This window comes from Bufo bufo, chromosome 6 (assembly GCF_905171765.1).
Source record: "Bufo bufo chromosome 6, aBufBuf1.1, whole genome shotgun sequence".
NCBI classification, from domain to species: domain Eukaryota; kingdom Metazoa; phylum Chordata; class Amphibia; order Anura; family Bufonidae; genus Bufo; species Bufo bufo.
The window spans coordinates 39,144,506-39,163,010 of NC_053394.1; the positions used below are offsets into that span (position 1 = coordinate 39,144,506).

At 42.0% G+C, this 18,505-nt stretch overlaps 1 protein-coding gene across 3 annotated transcripts in view; it reads right to left on the reverse strand.

The window, feature by feature from the left end:
* DHX32 (DEAH-box helicase 32 (putative)) overlaps window positions 1-18,505 on the reverse strand; it is a 65,595-nt gene that overhangs the window by 4,939 nt on the left and 42,151 nt on the right. For all 3 annotated transcript variants that reach the window (XM_040437742.1, XM_040437741.1, XM_040437743.1), the window contains 3 exons: window positions 16,330-16,429; window positions 15,721-15,879; window positions 776-967 (listed from right to left, as the gene is read on the reverse strand). In XM_040437742.1, the coding sequence (XP_040293676.1) occupies window positions 776-967; window positions 15,721-15,879; window positions 16,330-16,429 (451 nt within the window). The remainder of the gene's footprint in view (window positions 1-775; window positions 968-15,720; window positions 15,880-16,329; window positions 16,430-18,505) is intronic.

Sequence of the window (18,505 nt, forward strand, 5' to 3'; positions counted from 1 at the left end):
AGGTGTAATGGCAACGCCCCCGTTGCTCCTAGAGCCTCATTTGCATATATCAAAACTTCATTTTTCACAGCAATGCGGACACATATGAACATGGGACCAACACAGATGCCTTCAGCTGCCAAGTGCACATGTAACAGGTCAGCCAGTGTCATAGGGACAAAACTGCTGACAGATGCCGAAATATTCTACCTTGGAATAAAGTATCAAGGGGAATGTATCACAAGAAAATTGCTGTCCTGTAAATGCACCCTAAGACTGGCTGTTGTGTAAACCCAAGCCCAGAAGTCAGTGCATGGGGAACAGATCACTACTGCAGCCACTACCAACATGGGGTGTCCTTTACACCGCACTGCGTTAATGGGAGCATATCCGCCATAGTTTTGGGACATCCACTTGGCCTATGTGCAGTAATATACCGATGCCACAGCCTTTTCTGAAGCTACACTATCAATTCTCTGGCTCCAGGGTACGTTTGAAGTGTCAAGACAATGCAATCACATTTAAATAAACGTTTCGTTCCAAGAGATTTCCTGTGCAGAATATTTTCTATTGTACTGAGTGTTTCAATTGCGCTATCAGTGTCATCTGTCCTATTGAAACGCCAATTGTTTTGCAGTTAGAGGTAATGCAACTTTCATTTGCATGACAATAACATTGTTCCAGGCCGTGTTTGCTCATTGCAAGGCTGTGGCGCCCGATCAGACCCTGGCTCTCCAAGCCCTGGAGTGGGAAGCCCCCCCCCACCCCACCGTCTATTGTTTTACATGCACAATACCTGTCACCATGGCAGCCAGCGTCAGCAGTTCATCCACACAATCAAACTCGCAGGCAGCAAGAATAGATTTTGATAGCTGCGGATCCAGCGGAAATTCAGACATGATGATTCCAAATTCGGAAAGGTTTCCATCATTGTCAAGGGCTGCCAGGTAATCCAGGTCTTCTAAGGCTTGCATGAGACTTTCAGGGTCTGGAGGGAAGAACGTAGAGACAAGTATATTAGTGGATAATAATTGTCATCTCCGGGGGACTGCGGCGGCGGCAGCCTTCAACTTTTACCTTCCTTTACCCTGGAGGGTCTGGATGCTGGTATAATGAAGCAGACAGCGGAGCGGTGACACATCACAATATTACTCCTCCATTTCCAGCACGTGAAAGCTCTAAAAAAAACTCCGGACTAAACCCGATAGCAGCAAAAACTGCTCAAAAAGTGCAAATCAAGTCATCCAGGATAGCAAACCATAGGACGCCATTACTATACAGAAGCCAAAGTCATAAGGTGCTAATGTAAAGGCAACCAAATCCTAAGGATACGCAAGATGTAGGGCCCAACGTTCCATGGCTATGGAACCCCAAGGTGTGGGGCACCAATGTTCCCATGAAGTGAGATCTATAAAAATCTATCAAAGCACCTTTAACACTAGGGGTTATTTTTAGGTCCAAAATTCTTTGACGATTGACTTCTTAATATATCTTTAAGGCCTCCTGCACACGACCGTTGTGTGCACCCGTGGCCGTTGTCCCGTTTAACGTGTTTTTATGCGGTCCCATTGACTTTTAATGGGTCCGTGGAAAAATCGGAAACTGCACCGTTTGGCAGCCGCATCCGTGATCCGTGTTTCCTGGCTGTGAAAAAAATATGACCTGTCCTATTTTTTTCACGGCCAACGGTTCACTGACCTATTCAAGTCAATGGGTCCGTGAAAAATCACGGATGCACACAAGATTGTCATCCGCGTCCGTGATCCGTGTCTGTTTTTTCCTATAATTTCAATGGCAAACTTGACTTAGATTTTTTTTTTCATTTTTCATGTCCGTGGATCCTCCAAAAATCACGGAAGACCCATGGAAGAAAAAACGGGCACGGATCACGGTACAATGGAACCATGTTTTGCAGGACGTAAAAAAATACTGTCGTGTGCAGGAGGCCTAAGACAAATCAAAACTTCATTTTCTTAAACAGAACTCCAAATCCCTTGCATAGAGATAAAGGCTATGGACACCTTTGGGGCAATTTTTTATGATTGCATTCTACTCAATTAAGGATAAAAAAAAGAAATCTTTCAACCAATTTTTTTCAATTGGTCTTTATTAAAAATGTTCAGTCTTTTTTTTTTTTTTTTATACAAGGGTTAAAAATCTGTCTGTTTGCAGAGTATCACTTCTCAGTCCTGTCAGCTGACAGCTAATGTGTGGCCCTTGTCTCTGATCTCCTGACCTCAAACACTCATTTAAGCCATATTCTTAGCAGTTTTATAAGAGTTTAACAATAACGAGTGTTTAGGAGGTTAGGAGATCAGAGATAAGGCTTGACATGAGCAGTCAGATGACGGGACTGAGAAGTGATTCTCTGCAAAGAGACTGATTTTAAACCCCTGTATCTCAAAAACAACTAAACATTTATAATAAAGACTAATTGAAAAATAGATTATTATTTTTTTTGCCCAAAATGAGTAAAATGCAATAATAAAAAAATAATAATTACCCTGAATTTATCCATAGCCTTAAAGTAATACAATTCTGTATCTCTGAAGCCACCACAAGGGGGAGCTAGGATGCTTACCACATACTAACTCCTTGGCGACATCTGCCATACAATCTCAGGCCCTATTTCTAAGAATGTGATAGTTATAGAGGAGACTTGTAAATGGTTTCATTCTGCCCCTGGTGTATTGCAGATACTCCCGAATAAGTACAGATACATTTATTCCGCCTTGCATTCACCTGCTATGGCTTACTAGCCTTTATCAGTGCAAGATCAGAAAGCCATGGCACTAGGGAGCTGGGATTTTGAAAGCCCTAATCAAAGTTATAAGTCAAGATTAGGGTAAGGGTTAATAGAACCCATACAACACCTCTTTCAAACTATTAGAAATACACTAAGGCTTTGTTAAAGGGTTTGTCCAGGATTAGAAAAAAAAAAGTTTCCTTTCTTCTAGAATCAACAGAACTCTTGATCTACGGGCTGTGTCTGGTGTTGCAACATTCAACTAAATAGGGATGAGATGTAATACCAGACACAGCCTATGAACAAGGGTGGCACTGTTTCTAGAAAAAAAAAAAAAAGTGTTTTTTTTGGAAACCTGGACAGAAGACACTCACGTGCTTGGTTCTAAGGATACAGCTCTGGTACTCCATGCTATTTAGCAGCCACTGTTCTTACACCCCAGATGCCATTTTTTTTTGTTTTTTTTACCTATGACCACCGGAATGCCCATTTTAAGGGACTCTGAGATGCTTCTCTACCACTAGGTTAAGTACCAGAGGGGGTCCTAATAGCGGGATTAGATTGCCAGAAATGTCTCCTCCAGGCCTTCACTGATACTGGCCTGGAAATCCCATGTTTTGTGGACAGATGCTTAATGGTGTCCGGCCAAGGACTTTCTAGTACACCGGAATATTTATTAGTTGGAAGGTTTAATGCAAGCAGCGGCGAGACCTTGTAACGTTAAAGCGGTGAAGCGGAAAGAATGTCAGCAGCCGGCCAAGAAATGAGGAAGTGCATCTCAAATATAGGACACAAGACGGACGTTGGTGCTACTCAGAGGACAAAAAATGCAAATTACATAGTAATTGTGAGTAAAGGCTATGTACATCTTCGGGAAGGGGGGGGTTATGATTGCATTTTACCCATTTTTGCCCAAAAAGAATATTATATATATTTTTTTCAAAAATGTTCAGCCGTTTCTGAGATACAAGGGTTAAAATCAGTCTGTTTTCAAGCTTTCACAGTCAGTTTTTTTCTGAATCCAGTCATCTGACAGCTCGTGTAGCTCTTAACTCTGATCTCCTGACCTCAAACACTTAAGTTTAAAAGGGGTATTGCCATCACAGACAATGGGGGCATACTGCTAAGTGTGCAAGAACAGAACGGGGATGGTGGCGGAGGGGACACAGCGCATGCCAAGCCACCCTCCTTTCATTTCTATGGGGCTGCCGAAAATGGGATATCGCTGGATCGGCTATTTCCGTCGGCCCCCTAGGAAAGAATGGGAGTGGTGGCCACGCAACGCGGTGCGCTCTGATTCACTTGTATGGGGTGAGAGCTTGGTGGTTGTCCTCCTGACATCATTCTCCCCGTTCCGTTCTCTGTGTAGGTGCTGGTCCCAGAGGTGCACCTATCAGACAATGGGGGCATATCCTAGCGGTGGGAATACCCATTTAAGAATTGAGCTACAATGAGTGTTTATGAGGTCAGAAGATCAGAGAGAAGAGCTACACGAGCGGTCAGATGACAAGATTCAAAGAAAACAGACGGTGACAGACTTGCAAACAGACTGATTTTAACCCTTGTATCTCGAAAACGTCTGAACTTTTTTTTTTCATAAAGAGCAAAAGAGCAGCTGAAAGAACGATTTATAGCCCAAACTGAGTAAAATGCTGTATGGAGCTGTAATAAGGCTGTGTGCATACGGCTCACGTACTCCATTGCGGTACATTTTCTGCACACCACTTTTCTTTTGTATGTAGCCCTGATTTGCTGTGCAAATCTATTTATTCCCAGCTGCCGTTCCCAGACGCTTTGGCAAAGAAAGAGTTAATGAAGGTCATGTGAACTAGTCGGGAGACCTTGCACTCTATTATGTCCAATTCATTTTCATGTGCTTCGCTGCGCCTGAACAGGGTAACACGTTTGCTGGCTTTGTTCATTTCAATTACAGCAGGGAATTAGCTGGGCTACAATTGTACTTATAGGACAAGTAGTGATTTTTTTTCCCCCCGACAAAACCGTAACCCCAATTAATCTTCAGAAAGCGGCCCAGGATTTATTTGGAAAGTGCATCAATAAAACCACGAATGATTGAGCTGCACAGCTATAACGGCGGGGGCAATACTAAAAGAATTTACCTTAAAGGGGTTGTCTAACTTCAGCAAATAGCATTTATTTTATAGAGAAAGTTAATACAAAGGCACTTACTAATGTATTGTGATTGTCCATATTGCTTCCTTTGCTGGCTGGATTCATTTATCAATCACATTATACACTGCTCGTTTCTATGGTTACGGCCACCCTGCAATCCATCAGAAAAAGCACCAGCCTATGTGCGGTCCCAAGGTCCCTGCCACCAGAGAGGCCGGCGCTTTTTCCTATAGCGTGCAAGCACGACCACCACTGATGGATTGCAGGGTGGTTGTAACCATGTATACGAGCAGTGCATAATGTGATGGAAAAATGAACCATGCTAGCAAAGGAGGCAATATGGACAATCACAATACATTAGTAAGGGCCTTGCATTAACTTCTGCGCCTCCTTGCCGAGTGGTATAGTGCGGCCTAAAATGTCTCTTTATGCGTTTCACAGTGCTCCTACCTGGACACGGCTGGACCCCAGGCTTTGGCTCCGAAGTAATAAATAGGGGGAATAATTGTGGGATAAAAGAATAACTTGCGTCCAGACCTTGAGATGAAGTTCAATGGCAGCTTTACTTGAATAAACATTTCTCCAAATGGTTTACAGGCTTTGCCTTGGTTCCAGCAGGCTTTAGCATTAAACTGGCAGGCAAACTCCACTCTGCTATATCTGTTTCTCTCAGACTCTGCTGTACTGACAGGCTGGCTGTATAACTCAGCTTCTTCTGTATGCTGCACTTCACTTTGTAGTCTGACTCTAGGTTATGCCAGGGAACTTTCCTCCTGGCTTCTGAGGCTTCAAGCTTTGGCCTCCATGGCCAGCAGAGCTTACGGTGCTCTGGCTGGCATGGGCACGTCTAGCAGAGACATGCCCCGGCACACCCTTCCCCTAGCAGGGGGGGTAAACTAGACCTGACTAGAACTTTTGCCCCACCGTTCCTGCAGGAAGTAGGACTCGCCCACTCCCCTACAGAGGGGGGTTAGAATGGAATGGAAGGTTCCATTCTATCTAACTGTAGCTCTGCCATATTTTCTGCCACCTGCTGGTGAATCAGGCACATTACATGTGAACATAACAAAATAGAAATGCACATTGTATAGGACCTGGAATAAATGCATAAGATGACATGAGGTTAGACCAATAAAGACAGTAGCAAGGTGCAGAAGTGATAACACCACTTGGGGGGTGTTACACTTCCTCTACATAATAAATGCCATCTGCTGAAGTGAGACAACCCCTTTAATGTTTTCACCACAGATATGAACATTATTCTGCCCGTTCAGCTCCATATTCTCATCCCTAGGGGGGCGGGTAATGCTGCTGCTAGTTCTAGGAAAGTGAGAATACCTGTACACGAGTGCATATGTCATAACAGAAAATCTGGGCGTTTTTTTTTTTTGCGTTTCCGCACCAGATCCACACTAAAAACCGCATGTGTTTCTTGTGGTGCAGATTTGATGCAGATCTTCCGCAGATCTCACCTTTGCATTGAAAAGCACATAGATTTTAAGCTGTGCATAAAAAAGGCATTTTCTTCACAGGAATAGCCCTAAATAAATAGTATATTACTAAAATGAAGGGGAAAGAATGTCACCATTTACCAATCACCACGAATAATGTGTTCACCATATTGTAAGGATTATTATTAGAGATGAGTGAATTTCATATTTTAAAAATCGTTCACACTTCATTTGTTGGTTAAAGGTGAATTGCGTTATGGATTTCGTTACACACAGACCATAACGCAATTCTATGACGGCAGCATAATGGGGTGCCTTTAGAGGCATTCCTTTATTCATTCCGCCATAATAGAAGTCTATGGGCTGCAAAACGGATCCGTCCCGTTTCCGTCATGCAGGGAAGTCCTCTCCTGCATAACGGAAACGGGACGGATCCGTTTTGCAGCCCATAGACTTCTATTATGACGGAATGAATAACGGAATGCCTCTAAAGGCATTCAGTCATAGAATTGCGTTATGGTCCGTGGTAACATAATCCATAACGCAATTCACCTTTTACCAACAAACGAAGTGTGAACGATTTTTATAAGCGGTTTTTACAAGATTACCGAATCCAGTTTTGTGATATTTCATACTTAACTTATTTGTTACTTTTTGGTAACAATAACTTTGAAGAAAACTTTTACCATAAAAGAAAAAAAGCTGGAAAGTAAGAATTCTATTTTTCTGCCATAACTTTTACTATAAAGATTACTCTACAGATCTCCGTGAGATTTGAACCCCAGGCCTTCTGAGCTGCCTTATCCGTCCTCTATAGAAAAACTCTGCTGTCAAGATGAGATTTTTTATGCCTTATAGTATTTTTTTTATTTTTTTATTAAGACTAGGTTCACACCTGAGCGTTTTACAGCGCGTTCCTACGCCCTGTAAAACGCTCAACAGGCAAAAACCAATGTTTCCCTATGGGCATGGTTCTCACCTGAGCGTTTTGCAGCGCGTACGAACGCGCTGTAAAACGCCCTACGCCCCAAGAAGTACAGGAGCTTCTTTGGGGCGTATTGTCGCGCGTATTGTGGCAGTTTTTCATTGGGCGCCTCTGTGGCCAATCACACAAACGCGCGTTTCCAAAATACAAAAACACGCCAAAATACGCCTCAAAAACGCCCGATAAAAATGCCTGTAAAAAGCGCTTATCGAATACGCTCAGGTGTGAACCCAGCCTAAATATCACAAATAACACAAAACCGTATTTGATATCCCTGCAATCATAATAACCTGTACAAAATATACTAAACATATTATTCATGGTGATTGGTAAACAGCGTTAAATAAAAATGTTTTTTTCTGTACGGAGGCCTGAAATTCCAGATGGAAGCCCAGGGTCCAAGCCTGCTTGAAGCCATGCTGGGAAAACCACGCTCATAGACATCACATCTAAGGGTCCAGGAGAATGAGCAGAACACGGTGTCTACAGGGCAGAGCCTTACAAGCTTTACCACACCTCAGATGTAGACGTGATGTCATCAGGATAGGGAACCAACACCATGGGAAATGTCACATGAAAACGGGGTATTCCAGATAAACCATCACTATTAGGGAGTTATAACATGTTGTTTCCTGTCAACTGATGCTGAAAATTGAAAAACCAGAATACTCCTTTAACTTTGTATACATAATACTGTAATTGCCATTTGTAAAGTGAGACAACCCCTTTAATGTCTAGGCACCTTCTGGAAAGCAAATCTCAAAAACGCCACGTTGTGGAGTCGGTAATATACCAAATATATTGGTGTGGAGCCTTTGACGGTCGGCATTGAAGGTGACATCTGTGGAGAACATGAGTTAATGTTTTTCCTCCTCGCTTTGTGGGTCGTATTTCCAGCACAACAAGATCAATATTCCACTAATGAATATTGTTGCCTAGAGATGGTATGCGGTTTATTCACAGATTGCTGGGGCAGCCTGGTCCAGAGAACTGGTTAACCTTTTAAGCATCTAACTTCAGAGATGTCAATCCAATATTTCTGTAAACATGTAAAGCTGCCTTCACAGCAGTGCTTGCCTTTCTGCCAAAATGATGCCTCGTGGTCCACAAGTGCAGTTCCCCAGATCAGGGGGATTCTGCAAAATGTCTTGTATGGTATTGTACCCAGCATAGCCATGTATGGATGGCACAGCCAGGGTTAACAATCCTGGCTCAGCTCTTGTAGGAGGTTAGAGAGAGAATTGGAGACCTTAGAATTTTCATGGCAGGGCACTGGAGTCAGTAAGTATGCCCGCTACCAAAGCTGCTAAGACTTTACTGCAGTGAGGGACACTGTTAAAGAACACCGTTCACACACCTGGAAACAACTTGGTCAGTCGTATCTCTAAAAATCTGTTATCCTGCATTGGACATTTAGAGCCACCATGCCTGCCTTGATTCTGCAGGAAGAGACTTGAGACAGATAGAGAGGAAGAAGGCCATAACTCCCATCCTTGCCTAACTCCATACACCGCTATCTGGGAGATAATTACACTGTGTACAGCTGGAACTGTGTTGGATGTACTACAACTCCTATTTTGCAAGTACATACAGACATTTATTCTGCTACATCTGATATGGTTACTGACTCCTACACTATACGATACACCTAAACCATAAGATTGGGCGATTGATGGTTCTATTATTTGAGTCACAGTTTGCCATGGTGCCTTTACATGCAAATCTACGTTACAAAATCTATTCTCAAATCGCCCATTCAGGACCATAATCTATCAGGGACTACAAAGAGCAGCCCGTGTTCGAGGACCTGTTATCCTCACAGACAACACCCTGTGGCCCAGATTTACTAATGTATGTGAGCCTAAAACTTCTAAAAAGTGGCACGCAACATGCTTGATAAGGGGTGGAGCTTAGTGGAAAGGGGCAGAGCTTCACAGAATGGGGAGGGACCTAACATGTGCCATTTTGCGCCAAAATTGCACCACAAATCTGGCAATAAAATCCATCTCAAAGTAATCCAACCAATAGTCGGATCACGCCTCCAGCCTGAGCCCCTGTGAGTAAATCTGGTGCAGATCTGGACAGACCGGTCTAAGTTACTCGATCTATAGGATTAGTAAATTTGGGCCAATGATTTCAATACTTCATTTGTCCGGTGGTAGCACTTCAGCAAAATTGCACGCTTGCCGCTGAACCACCATAGATAGCAGGTGGTTTCTGGGGATCCTAAAAGTGGGAGTCCATGCAAACATCAGTCTTAGAAGGCTCTCCAGACAATATGCTGGATTATCCAAAGCACGTTGTGTAGACCGATCCAAAAAAACTCAAAAGAGGCAGCAGGGCTACAGCCTAATCGATCTCGAATAAATATTACAAATAAAAATAATACTAATAATAATAATAATAATATAACAACAGTAATACTAATAAAAAATAACAACACTAATAAATAAGCAATAATGAAAAAAAAAACAAAAAAAAAACAACACAACATTAACCCCTTCAGGACCCGACCATTTTTTGCAAATCTGACATGTGTCACTTTATGTGGTGATAACTTTAAAACACTTTTGCTTATCCAGGCCATTCTGAGATTGTTTTCTCGTCACATATTGTACTTCATGACACTGGTAAATTTGAGTCAAAATATTTCATTTTTATTTATAAAAAAAAAAAAATACCAAATTTACCAAAACTTTGAAAAAATTTTCAATTTTAAAAATTTCAATTTCTCTGCTTCTAAGGCCTCTTGCACACGAGCATATGTCTTTTTCTGTGTCTTGCGGTCCGTTTTTCACGGATCCGTTGTTCCCGTTTTTGTTTCAGTAGTGTTTCCGTTAAGTTCTGCCGTTCCGTTTGTGATCTGTTTTTTGCGGATCGGAAACGGAAGCATACAATAATGTTTAAACAGTAAGTACAGAAAAAAATTGGGCTGGGCATAAAATTTTCAATAGATGGTTCTGAAAAAACAGAAGACATACGGATGCATTCCGTTTTTTTTTGGCGAACCATTGACTTTAATGGAGCCATGGAACGCGATTTGCGGGCAATAATAGGACATGTTCTAACTTTGAACGGAACCGAAATACGGAAATGAAATGCATACAAAGTACATTCCGTTTTTTTTTTGCAGAACCATTGAAATGAATGGTTCTGCATACGGACCGCACACTGAAATCGCAAAAACGGAACAGAAAAAACAACAACTTTCGTGTGCAAGAGGTCTAAAAACAGATAGTGATACCTCTTAAAATAGTCATTACTTTACATTTCCCATATGTCTACTTCATGTTTGGATCATTTTGTAACTTACATTTCCTTTTTTTGGGACGTTAGAAGGCTTAGAAGTAAATCTTAAAATGTTTAAGAAAATTTCCAAAACCCAATTTTTAAAGGACCAGTTTAGGTCTGAAGTCACTTTGTGAGGCTTACATAATAGAACCAACCCATAAATGGACCAATTTTAGAAACTACACCCTCAAGGTATTCAAAACTGATTTTACAAACTTTAGGTGTTCCACAACAATTAACCTGTTGGGGACACAGTGCGTACAGGTATGCCCGGATGTCCCGGTACTTAAGCACACAGGGCGTACCGGTACGCCCTGTGTATTTCCAATCACCGCTGTGCGGCGGGTGGTGATCGGAACTGGGTGCCTGCTGAAATCAATCAGCAGGCACCCTGGGTCAATGCCGAGGGGGGTCCTGTGACAAACCGCACCGCCCCCCCCCCCCCCCCCCCCCCCGTATCGGCGATCGCTGCGGATTTGTGTTTGAGTGATCGCATCGAGTCCCCGCGCTGCTGTGGCGGGGACTCAAATGTCTCAGAAGGCAGCCCAATGCCGTGTAGAGGCTGCCCAATGCCTTGCACGGCATCGGGAACTGCCTTATACGGGTACCCAGGAGATTCAGCCTCAGGCCTGTCTCTTAGGCAACCTGTTAGTGTATGACTCAGTGTAATACACTAACAGGCAATGCATTACAATACAGATGTATTGTAATGCATTGCAGAGGGGATCAGACCCTCAAAAGTGAACATCAGAAATAAAGTAAAGAAAAAAAAAGTTAAAAAAAATGTTTTTAATAAAATTAATAAAGTAATAAAATTAATAAAGTAAAGAAAGAAAAAAAGAGCCCCTTTCCCCTTATTTTATAATAAAAAACAGAAAAAAAAACACATATTAGGTATCGCCGCGTCCGTAATGACCAGCTCTATAAATATATCACATGATCCACCTTGTCCAATAAATATCATAAAAAATAAAAATCAAAACGGTGTAAAAAAAGCCATTTTTGTCACCTTACATCACAAAAAGTGCAACACCAAGTGATCAAAAAGGCGTATGCCCCCCAAAATAGTACTAATCTAACAGTCCCTCAAAAAATGATCCCCTACCTAAGACAATCGCCCAAAAAATATAAAAACTATGGCTCAGAATATGGAGACACTAAAACATAATTTTTTTTGTTTCAAAAAATGCTGGTATTGTGTAAAACTTAAGTAAATAAAAAAAAGTCTACATATTAGGTATTGCCACGTCCATAACAACCGGCTCTATAAAAATACCACATGACCTAACCCCTCAGATGAACACCGTCAAAAAATTTAAATAAAAACTGCTAAAAAAACAAAAAAATGTTGTCACCTTACTTCACAAAAAGTGTAATAACAAGCGATCAAAAAGTCATACGCACCCCAAAATAGTGCCAATCAAACTGTCATCTCATCCCGAACAAAAATGAGCCCCTATACAAGACAGTTGCCCAAAAAATAAATAAAACTATGGCTTTCAGAATATGGAGACACAAAAAATGTATATATTTTTTAAAATGCTTTGTTATGTAAAACTGAAACAAATAACCATATTTGGTATCGCCGCGTCCGTGACAACCTGCTCTATAAAAATATCACATGATCTAACCTGTCAGATGAATGTTGTAAATAACAAAAAATAAAAACGGTGCCAAAACAGCTATTTCTTGTTACCTTGCCTCACAAAAAGTGTAATATAGAGCAACCAAAAATCATATGTACCCTAAAATAGTACCAACAAAACTTCCACCCTATCCTGTAGTTTCCAAAATGGGGTCACTTTTTGGAGTTTCTACTCTAGGGGTGCATCAGGGGGGCTTCAAATGGAACATGGGTGTCAATAAACCAGTCCAGCAAAATTTGCCTTCCAAAAACTGTATGGCATTCCTTTCTTTCTGCGCCCTGCCGTGTGCCCGTACAGCAGTTTACGACCACATATGGGGTGTTTTCTATTATGTAAGCCTCACAAAGTGACTTCAGACCTGAACTGGTCCTGAAAAAGTGGGTTTTAGAAAAATTTTCTGAAAAATTTTAAGATTTGCTTCTAAACTTCTAAGCCTTGTAACAAGCCCAAAAAATAAAATGGCATTCAAAAAATGATCCAAAACATGAAGTAGACATATGGGGAATGTAAAATAATAACTATTTTTGGAGGTATTACTATCTATTATAAAAGTAGAGAAATTGAAATTTGCAAATTTTTTCAAATTTTTTGTAAATTTGGTATTTTTTTTTAGAAATAAAAATGATTTTTTTTTAATCCATTTTACCAGTGTCATGAAGTACAATATGTGACGAAAAAACTGGCTCAGAATGGCCTGGATAAGTAAAAGCGTTTTAAAGTTATTTACACATAAAGTGACACTGGTCAGATTTGCAAAAAATGGCCTGGTCCTTAAGGTGAAAATGAGCCCGGTCCTCAAGGGGTTAAAGGCTATGTACACCTTTGGGGGCAATTTTTTTATTTTTTATTATTGCATTATACTTATTTTGAGCTAAAAATCTTTTTTTCAATTGGTCTGTATGAACAATATGGAATACTTTTTTCTGTACAGAGCTGACATGCTCTACTAGCTGCCTGTGGATTTTTGGTCCTTTCCGTCATCTGAGGAGCAGATTTGCAAAAAATGGCCTGGGCAGGAGGGTGAAAACTGGCCCGGAAGGGGTTAAATAAACTCCCCAGATTATTATTATAGACAGGATCAGAGCTGAGATGACTTCCAGGTATAGAGGAAAGCTGCCAGTGTCCTCTTCTCCCCAGGACCTACCTTCTCACACTTGCTGCAGGGGCCCCCATGTTCAACCATCTGGTAGCACCTTGCTGCTGTGTGAGCAGGTAATATGTGAATGTATCCGTACGCTGGGCCCCCAAAATACATTGTACTGGTGGGCCCTAGGCACCCCAGTCCGACACTGACCCAAATGAACGAGCTTTTGCTTGTTTGTTGGGTTATCGTTGGCCAATTATTTTTACAAATGCTCATCCCCGATAACTGGCTTGATTATCGGGGGGTGTAAAGGAACCTTTAGTGCGGTGTCAGAAGGACAACACAGACCATACACTTGAATTGGGCTGCAAACATACAAAAAATGGAGATGCCGCCATGTCAGAAAATGAGGAGGTTCATTATTCTCGTGCATTCGGCATTGAAATATCACAGGCAGAGCCATGGTAGTAATCAAAGTTAGTTACATAGAAACATAGAACATAGAATGTGTCGGCAGATAACCATTTGGCCCATCTAGTCTGCCCAATATACTGAATACTATGGATAGCCCCCGGCCCTATCTTATATAAAGGATGGCCTTATGCCTATCCCATGCATGCTTAAACTCCTTCACTGTATTTGCAGCTACCACTTCTGCAGGAAGGCTATTCCATGCATCCACTACTCTCTCAGTAAAGTAATACTTCCTTATATTACTTTTAAACCTTTGCCCCTCTAATTTAAAACTGTGTCCTCTTGTGGTAGTTTTTCTTCTTTTAAATATGCTCTCCTCCTTTACCGAGTTGATTCCCTTTATGTATTTAAAAGTTTCTATCACATCCCCTCTGTCTCTTCTTTCTTCCAAGCTATACATGTTAAGGTCCTTTAACCTTTCCTGGTAAGTTTTATCCTGCAATCCATGTACTAGTTTAGTAGCTCTTCTCTGAACTCTCTCTAGAGTATCTATATCCTTCTGGAGATATGGCCTCCAGTACTGCGCACAATACTCCAAGTGAGGTCTCACCAGTGTTCTGTACAGCGGCATAAGCACTTCACTCTTTCTACTGCTTATACCTCTCCCTATACATCCAAGCATTCTGCTGGCATTTCGTGCTGCTCTATTACATTGTCTTCCCACCTTTAAGTCTTCTGAAATAATTACTCCTAAATCCCTTTCCTCAGATACTGAGGTCAGGACTGTGTCAAATATTCTATATTCTGCCCTTGGGTTTTACGCCCCAGGTGCATTATCTTGCACTTATCCACATTAAATTTCAGTTTCCAGAGTTCTGACCATTCTTCTAGTTTTCCTAAATCCTTTTGCATTTGGCGTTTCCCTCCAGGAACATCAACCCTGTTACATATCTTTGTGTCATCAGCAAAAAGACAAACCTTACCATCGAGGCCTTTTGCAATATCACTTATGAAGATATTAAACAAAATCGGTCCCAGTACAGATCCCTGTGGAACCCCACTGGTAACATTACCTTGTTTTGAATGTTCTCCATTGACTACAACCCTCTGTTGTCTGTCACTCAGCCACTGCCTAATCCACTCAACAATATGGGAGTCCATGCTCAATGACTGCAGTTTATTGATAAGTCTTCTATGTGGGACAGTGTCAAAAGCCTTACTAAAATCTAGATATGCGATGTCTACTGCACCTCCACCGTCTATTATTTTATTCACCCAGTCAAAAAAATCTATAAGATTTGTTTGACATGATCTCCCTGAAGTAAACCCATGTTGTTTTTCATCTTGCAATCCATGGGATTTTAGATGTTCCACAATCCTATCCTTTAATAGGGTTTCCATTAATTTGCCTACTATTGATGTCAGACTCACAGGTCTATAGTTGCTCGATTCCTCACTACTACCTTTCTTGTGAATGGGCACGACATTTGCCAATTTTCCACCTTTTTTTTTACCTTTTGAAATTTCTTGCTGTACCTGTGGAAAAAACATACCGTGCAAAAATGCACAGATCTGCCGTATGGAAACCTAACTGTACCACGTGGGTACTGCTGCATATACCTTGGGGTATACCATTACATGCTGTTGACCCAGCTACTGATGTTACATGATGGCAGTTCTGCGCTTTTAATCTTCAGGTCTGCTTTTGCTTTCACATAAGGTTTTATGGAAACCATGCCCGATCCAGCTCACGTACAACTACACCTATATTACATAGAATTCAGGGTGGAGACAGAGCATCTCCTCAAGGTCTGAATTGTGGCCAGATTCAGGGGAGAACGCACGTGTACTTTACATCTGCAGTCAAGCCCAGGCACGGAGCAGATTTTATGCCTCCTTCATTTACAGTGGAGACGTGTGCACTGAAAGTCACACAAAAAAGGAAAAAAATTAGACACAATGTGGAATGCAGATCTTCTGAGACAACTTACCAGGTCGGTTGATGAATTCATAATGGCCCAGGCCGGCAATGTCCATCCTCTTCAGAAACAGAACCATCGACGTCAAGTTTGACTCCTCCACTTTTGGAGTCAGAAATGTTTTCATGTCCTTTTGGGCAAACTCCTCGGTGTAGAGGCAGAAGACTTTTCCTGCAGGAGGAAGGTTTCTTAGTATTTAAAAAGAGAGACTCCAACACTAATATTCAACCCGAGAGCAATTTAAGCAGCTAGAAGGATCCTGAGGCCTCCTTAGCTGGCGGGCCCGACATCATCAGGCGGGACTAGAGCTACATCCATGACATCTGTACAAGTCTATATCGTCTGCCACTTTGTAAGCAGGAAAATGTCTAAGTAATACTGCTCAGATTTAGAAGACAGCTCCATTACCAATTTACGCTACCCTTCTGACATTAGTCTATATGTCAGCAACAGGTACAAGATAGTGGTCAGACATTATTACAGCCCCAAAAAAATATTGTGCCCAAGGTTGTGGGCAAATGCATGATGAGGATGGACAAGCTTTTGGCTTTGGCTTGCTGAACTTCCAATCAAATTTTGGCAAAAAAAAAGAAAGTAAAAATAATACTTTTTGGCTGTTACCTGTAGGACAGGTGCCCAGGACCTGCTTCCTCATCTCAGCTCGTATTCTACCGATTGGCTGCGTGATCAGAGACTCGGCCCGGATTCTGGTATTGTAAACCTAGGAGGGGAAATTTCAAAATTAAAACATCACGACAATAAAAAGTAGTAATAAAAACCTGATGGGCGGCCTTCACCGCTTCTTGTAGGAGCCTTTCGCAAAGAAACGGAGATAAAAGCTTCAGCTTTATTTTTTGTGCTAGGGCGTTAACCCATGTTTCAGGGTCACACTGCCTTTAAGAAGTTTTCGCCCTCATGTTTTACTGTGTAACATCGGATCACAGAAGATTTGGACTTTCAGTACTGACCAACATACAGACAATTATGTTACCCACCTCACCCAGTTTCAGCGCTGTGTTGTGGCCGACCGCAACCCAATATTAGCTGTGTCCTCCCTGCACCCAGCCATGGCTCTCCTACTTTCTATACCTGGCACTTGCCGATAAGGTCAGGTCCTGCGGACTACTTAAAGGACATCCCACGCCTTGCCTGCTGATAGAGGTTCCTATTCTGTCCTGGCTCTCATTCTCAGCATTATAGTTCTTGATTTTGACTCCTGATTCATCCTTGGATATTGCTCCTGCCTTTCAGATTGCTGCCTTGATACCTGGTGTTCTTCTCCTGGCTCTGACCCTCGGCTTTGTTCCTGACTACTCTACGAAAGCATCAGCTGTTTTGGTAAATATTTGTATTCTTCATAAAATAACAAATGTGGAGCATCTTTTCCTAGACCTTTGCATTGCACCATTTCTCTGTAATTCCTCCTAGAAAGGAATGAAGAAATTGACGACTGGGTGTTACCAGTTGGGGGATGTGTCTCTACATAGTCTGACACTGTTCTATTTTGCTGACCTTCGAAAGTCTGTACAGACACACATGTGGGGAGTGGTAACGCATACTGTAGCTGTTTATTTATACACTTCCAGGAGTAGTAACTGAGGAATTATAAACCGCAAAATTACATGAAAAGATGTTTCATACAGCCAACTGTACAGGGAGTCAGAATTACCAGGAATACACCACAGGGCTGTATGTACAGTACCTCTATACGTTTAACCTGAAGTGATCACCCCGGGATGCTTAGACGGCAAGGTCCGCACTCCATTTCTAATGTAAAATTAACAAGACCTCATCTAATGCTTTTCCGTGAGATGTTTTAAAACACAAGCCCGGCTCAGCTACATACAGAGCGTCAGTCTCTTGGCCGTTGGTGTCCTGTGGCTCCATGCTCCTCTGCGCTCATTAGTGTCACAGTTATTTGGTAGAGGCGGCTGCGCGGCGTTTCATGATGTTTCCACATAGCGTTTTGCAGGTCCTAAGTGATCGCTGCTGTCAGTCCAGTAAACACACAGGTCGGAGGCAGTAGACAGACCCATCATCCTCCAGGAGAAAGCTTGTCGTTTGATTGCCTGCCATATAAATCATTCTACTTAAATACACCGCCGACCGTGCGGCCATAGTAATGGCGCGTGTTGAGCTGATTGAATGTTAAGATCAGAGACGAGCCTTCGCCTTCCTCTGCGACGTTCCCTGCTAGGAATGGAGGCTTTGAATTTATCTCTGGTTTAGGACAGATATAAAAGACAGAAGCACCATCTTTTATCTAGTGTTTGTCAAGTATACACTGAAGCGTGGCGCGCGCGGACGATACAACTACATCTTGCCATTCAACGTTCTGCTGTTAAAGGGCTTGTGCGAGACTTAAAGAAATTAAACTAACCGCAGGAAAGGTTATTAAAAAACACACACTACTTAACTTAAATCCCCCCCCTCCGATGCAGCGACGAGTATTTCCTAAGGTGATGATGGTTGTGTGAACTGGCGCTAGGGATTTGGAGCTCATTTTGGGAAAAAACAGAGCTCTGACCCCTGAACGAATAGTGGGCTTGCAGTATTTCAATGAGCTAAAATTAATTCAAAGAGCAGAGCACCCGTCCCCTCTCCTGACATGTCCGTTTTAGCAACTACGTGAATTCCCCACGTAATAACGATTCTGGAGCATCTACTGTTACAACTCTATGTTGTATCGACCCTCTATTATTCCTACTAGAAGTTTGTGAATGAATTGCCAGCAGTCTGCAGTAGAGGTACTTCTGGGTGGTACCAAGTGGGGATGTGCCCTTGCATAGTCCGACAC